This window comes from Helianthus annuus, chromosome 1, assembly GCF_002127325.2.
Source record: "Helianthus annuus cultivar XRQ/B chromosome 1, HanXRQr2.0-SUNRISE, whole genome shotgun sequence".
Classification (NCBI taxonomy): Eukaryota; Viridiplantae; Streptophyta; class Magnoliopsida; order Asterales; family Asteraceae; genus Helianthus; species Helianthus annuus.
This window is the reverse complement of record NC_035433.2, coordinates 13,886,990-13,890,715: the sequence shown is the minus strand read 5'-3', so window position 1 is coordinate 13,890,715 and position 3,726 is coordinate 13,886,990. Positions and strand designations below refer to the sequence as shown.

The 3,726-nt window shown below is 38.7% G+C and overlaps 2 protein-coding genes across 2 annotated transcripts; both read left to right on the top strand.

Moving 5' to 3' along the window:
* Positions 1-707: 707 nt before the first annotated feature.
* On the top strand, positions 708-2,251 carry LOC110942384. The gene is made up of 3 exons (XM_022184171.1): positions 708-883; positions 926-1,758; positions 1,884-2,251. The coding sequence occupies exons 1-3, from the start codon at positions 708-710 to the stop codon at positions 2,249-2,251; spliced, it is 1,377 nt and encodes a 458-aa protein (XP_022039863.1).
* A 492-nt stretch (positions 2,252-2,743) lies between these two features.
* Positions 2,744-3,292, top strand: LOC110942304 (uncharacterized mitochondrial protein AtMg00860-like). Its single transcript, XM_022184083.1, has one exon. It carries the CDS (start codon positions 2,744-2,746, stop codon positions 3,290-3,292), a length of 549 nt encoding a protein of 182 aa, XP_022039775.1.
* The last annotated feature ends 434 nt before the right edge of the window (positions 3,293-3,726 follow it).

Genomic DNA, 3,726 nt, shown 5'->3' with positions numbered 1-3,726 from the left:
AATTGATAGTTTTAAGCATTTTGATCACAGGTAACTATAGGAACTTGCGGATGAAGATCAAGCTTTGTAATAGAACCGAACGCGTGCATAAAAATTCTTCCGCAAACGAATCTAGTTCTTTTGTCACAAAACATTTTAAATGTTGTGTTTACTTTCATTAGTACATATGGGTTGTAAGTTTTAAAAGGGTCAAGTATGTTCGGTTTGTACAATATGTTTTGGAAACATGAAGTAAGTTTTTGTAAACCTTGAAACTTATATAAATATCGTTATCTTGATGTTTTAAAATTAAAGAGTTTACTAAATGATAATGTAAGCATGATGGGTCTTACAAGTTGGTAATCAGAGCCTCGTTAAGACAGAGCGTGTTCGGTTCAAAGCTTGATCAAGACATCCGGTAAGAGTTACTTATAAATTAGTTCAAATGTATAGATTTAGATGATGTAGGTATACAAAAGTGTATGGGAAGAGTGTACTATTATACTCGAACCCGGGAAATACACTAAGTAAGAAAGGTAAGGCAAGATATATACTTTTTGAACCTAAAAAGAAATACACATTACTTGTGGTTAAGTATGTGTAATACAAATTTCCATGTAACAAGGTGGAAATAAATTAAATAGTTATTGATTAACTATTGTGAATAATTCAGTCAAAGAAATGGTTGGTGAAACCGGAAGGAATCAACATCTCGTGTAACTGAAGAGATGAAAGCTACTATTTCCGAGGAAGTCGGAAAAGCTTTAGAAGCTAGTCTACCGCAGTTCATCGATAGACTACAAACTACGCTTTTAGCGGTAATAGACGATAAGATGAATGAAAAGAAATATGCGGGTAAATCGAAAGCGTGTCCATATAATAAATTTATGGCATACAAACCCTCGTTCTATCATGGTGAAGTTGATCTGATCGTTTGTCAATGAAGGATTAGCGACATCGAAGGGGTATTCGAAAGGACCCATTACGATGAGACTGATTTCGTGGCATACGGAACCGGTCAGTTAAGAGGCCAAGCTAAGGATTGGTGGGATAATCGGAAGAAGGAACAGGGAATCGAGGCCACTAGAAATATGACGTGGGAAGAATTCAAAACTCCGTTCCTTAGACACCATAGCCCGAAATCTGTAATTAATAGGATCAAAGAAGAGTTTATTCAGTTAAGGCATAGTGGTGAGTCGATAGAGAAGATTACGGGAATCTTTCTTGATAAGCTCAGGTTTTGTGATGAGCTGGTTCAAAATGAAGAACAGAAAATCTACTATTACTACAACATGCTGAGTGCAGAGTATAGGGAGTTCATGACTCCTTCAAAATATGTGCATCTTACTGAAATAGTGAATGCCGCACGTGAAAGAGAGATTAAGTTGAAAATGCAGATTTATAGGGGTGAGAGGAGAGCATTTGAGAAAAATACACTCCCCGCAAAGAAACAAAAGCTAAATGAAGCTCCTAAGAAAGGCACTGAAAAAGGAAGAGCGCCTCAATGCAAAATTTGTGGAAAGAATCACAAGGGCGAATGCTATTTGAAAAACAAACCATGTCCTACTTGCGGCAAAGTGGGACATGTAGTTGCAAATTGCCCAGGGAAGGTGTCAGTATGCTATAAATGTTATAAACCGGGACACAAAAAGTCTGAGTGCCCAGAGTTAGTTGGAACTAAAGACACCACTGATGCAAAGCCTGATGCCCAGAAAGCGAAGGCTAGATCTTTCCACATGACAGCTACTGAGACTAAAACCGAACCTGATGTCGTTTCAGGTATATTTCTTGTAAATTCAGTTCCAGCACGAATTTTATTTGATAGGGTGCAAATAGATCTTTTATATCACATCGATTTATTCAACACCCTACATTCACGTTAACAAAATTACCTATACCACTAGAAGTAGAAATAGATGATAATAAAAGTTTTATTGTTTGTGATATGTGTTGGAACTGCAAACTGAGCATTGACGACGAAGAGTATTTCGTTGACTTAATTACCATGTCAATGGGAGAATTTCAAGTGGTAATCGGGATGGATTGGCTAGCTCGGTATCACGCGAAAGTAATATGCAACCGTAAAGAGATACAACTAATGTCTCCAAGCGGAAAACATGTTACTATTTATGGGGAGAAAAGCTGCAGCCCCATAATATGTTCTTTCATCAAAGCTTGCAAGCTGGTTCGACATGGATGTAAGGCGTATATGGCTTACATACATGATTCGACTAAAGAGGCTCCAGAAATCAAAGACGTACCAGTGGTATGAGAATTCGAAGATGTTTTTCCGGAAGATCTACCGGGGTTACCGCCCGAGCGTGAGGTGGAGTTTGGCATTGAATTAGTACCGGGCGCGAAACCGGTAGCCAAGGCTCCTTATCGATTAGCGCCGTCAGAACTACAAGAATTGTTGTCGTAATTACAAGACCTTTTAGACAAAGGATTTATTCGACCGAGCGTTTCTCTGTGGGGAGCGCCGGTATTATTTGTAAAGAAGAAATACGGAAGTATGAGGATGTTCATTGATTACCGGGAGTTGAATAAACTCACGGTAAAGAATCGACATCCGCTTCCTAGGATCGATGACTTGTTCGATAAATTACAAGGCACGAGTTGGTTTTCGAAGATCGACTTAAGGTCAGGTTATCATCAGTTGAATGTAAAAGAAGAAGATATACCAAAAACAGCATTCTGAACTCGTTATGGACATTACGAGTTTTTAGTAATGTCTTTCGGATTAACTAATGCACCTGCGGCTTTAATGGATCTTATGAACCGCGTCTGTAAGCCAATGTTGGATAAGTCGATGATTGTTTTCATCAACGATATCCTTGTATATTCAAAAAGTGAAGCGGAGCATGGATGTCACTTGCGTGAAGTACTTGAAACGCTTAGGCGTGAGAGACTTTGTGCAAAGTTTTCGAAATGCGCCTTCTGGCTACGTGAGGTACAGTTTCTGGGACATGTTATTAGTGCCGATGGAATTTCAGTAAATCCGTCCAAAATAGAAGCTGTGTCTAACTGGAAACCTCCAAAGAATCCATCAGAGATTAGGAGTTTTCTAGGTCTTGCGGGCTATTATCGGAGATTTATACAAGATTTCTCCAAAATTGCAACTCCATTAACTAAGTTGACCCGTAATGATGAGAAATTTGTATGGGATAGTACACAAGAAGATGCCTTCCGTATCCTTAAAGAAAAATTGACCAGTGCCCCTGTGCTAACGTTACCAAATGGGACTGAAGATATGGTATTTCAGATGCATCCCAGCTTGGTCTCGGATGTGTACTTATGCAACGAGGAAAGCTGATTGCGTATGCTTCAAGACAATTAAAGATTCATGAAAAGAAATATCCAACACATGATCTGGAATTGGCGGCGGTAGTCTTTGCCTTAAAAATATGGGGGCATTATTTATATGGTGTGAAATGCACTATTTTCACTGACCATAAAAGTCTCAAGTACTTCTTTGATCAAAAAGAGTTAAATATGAGAAAACGACGTTGGTTAGAGACGGTGAAGGATTATGACTGTGAAATTCATTATCATCCCGGAAAAGCCAACATAGTTGCAGATGCACTGAGTAGGAAAGAAGAATATTCACCTATTCGGGTGCAGTCGATGCAGTTAATAGTGACCTCAGGGTTACTTGAACGAATCAAGGAGGCGCAAACTAATGTTGTAAAAGAAGAAAATGTGAAAAAGGAAAGAATAGTGTGTCAGCTCAAAGACTTACAGGATAAT

Coding starts and splice junctions, on each gene's coding strand:
- LOC110942384 (XM_022184171.1), top strand. CDS start 708: ATGAAAGCTACTATTTCCGAGGAAGTCGGAAAAGCTTTAGAAGCTAGT. Junction 884..925: donor TTTATGGCATACAAACCCTC/GTTCTATCATGG, acceptor TTGTCAATGAAG/GATTAGCGACATCGAAGGGG. Junction 1,759..1,883: donor CGAACCTGATGTCGTTTCAG/GTATATTTCTTG, acceptor CTATACCACTAG/AAGTAGAAATAGATGATAAT.
- LOC110942304 (XM_022184083.1), top strand. CDS start 2,744: ATGGATCTTATGAACCGCGTCTGTAAGCCAATGTTGGATAAGTCGATG.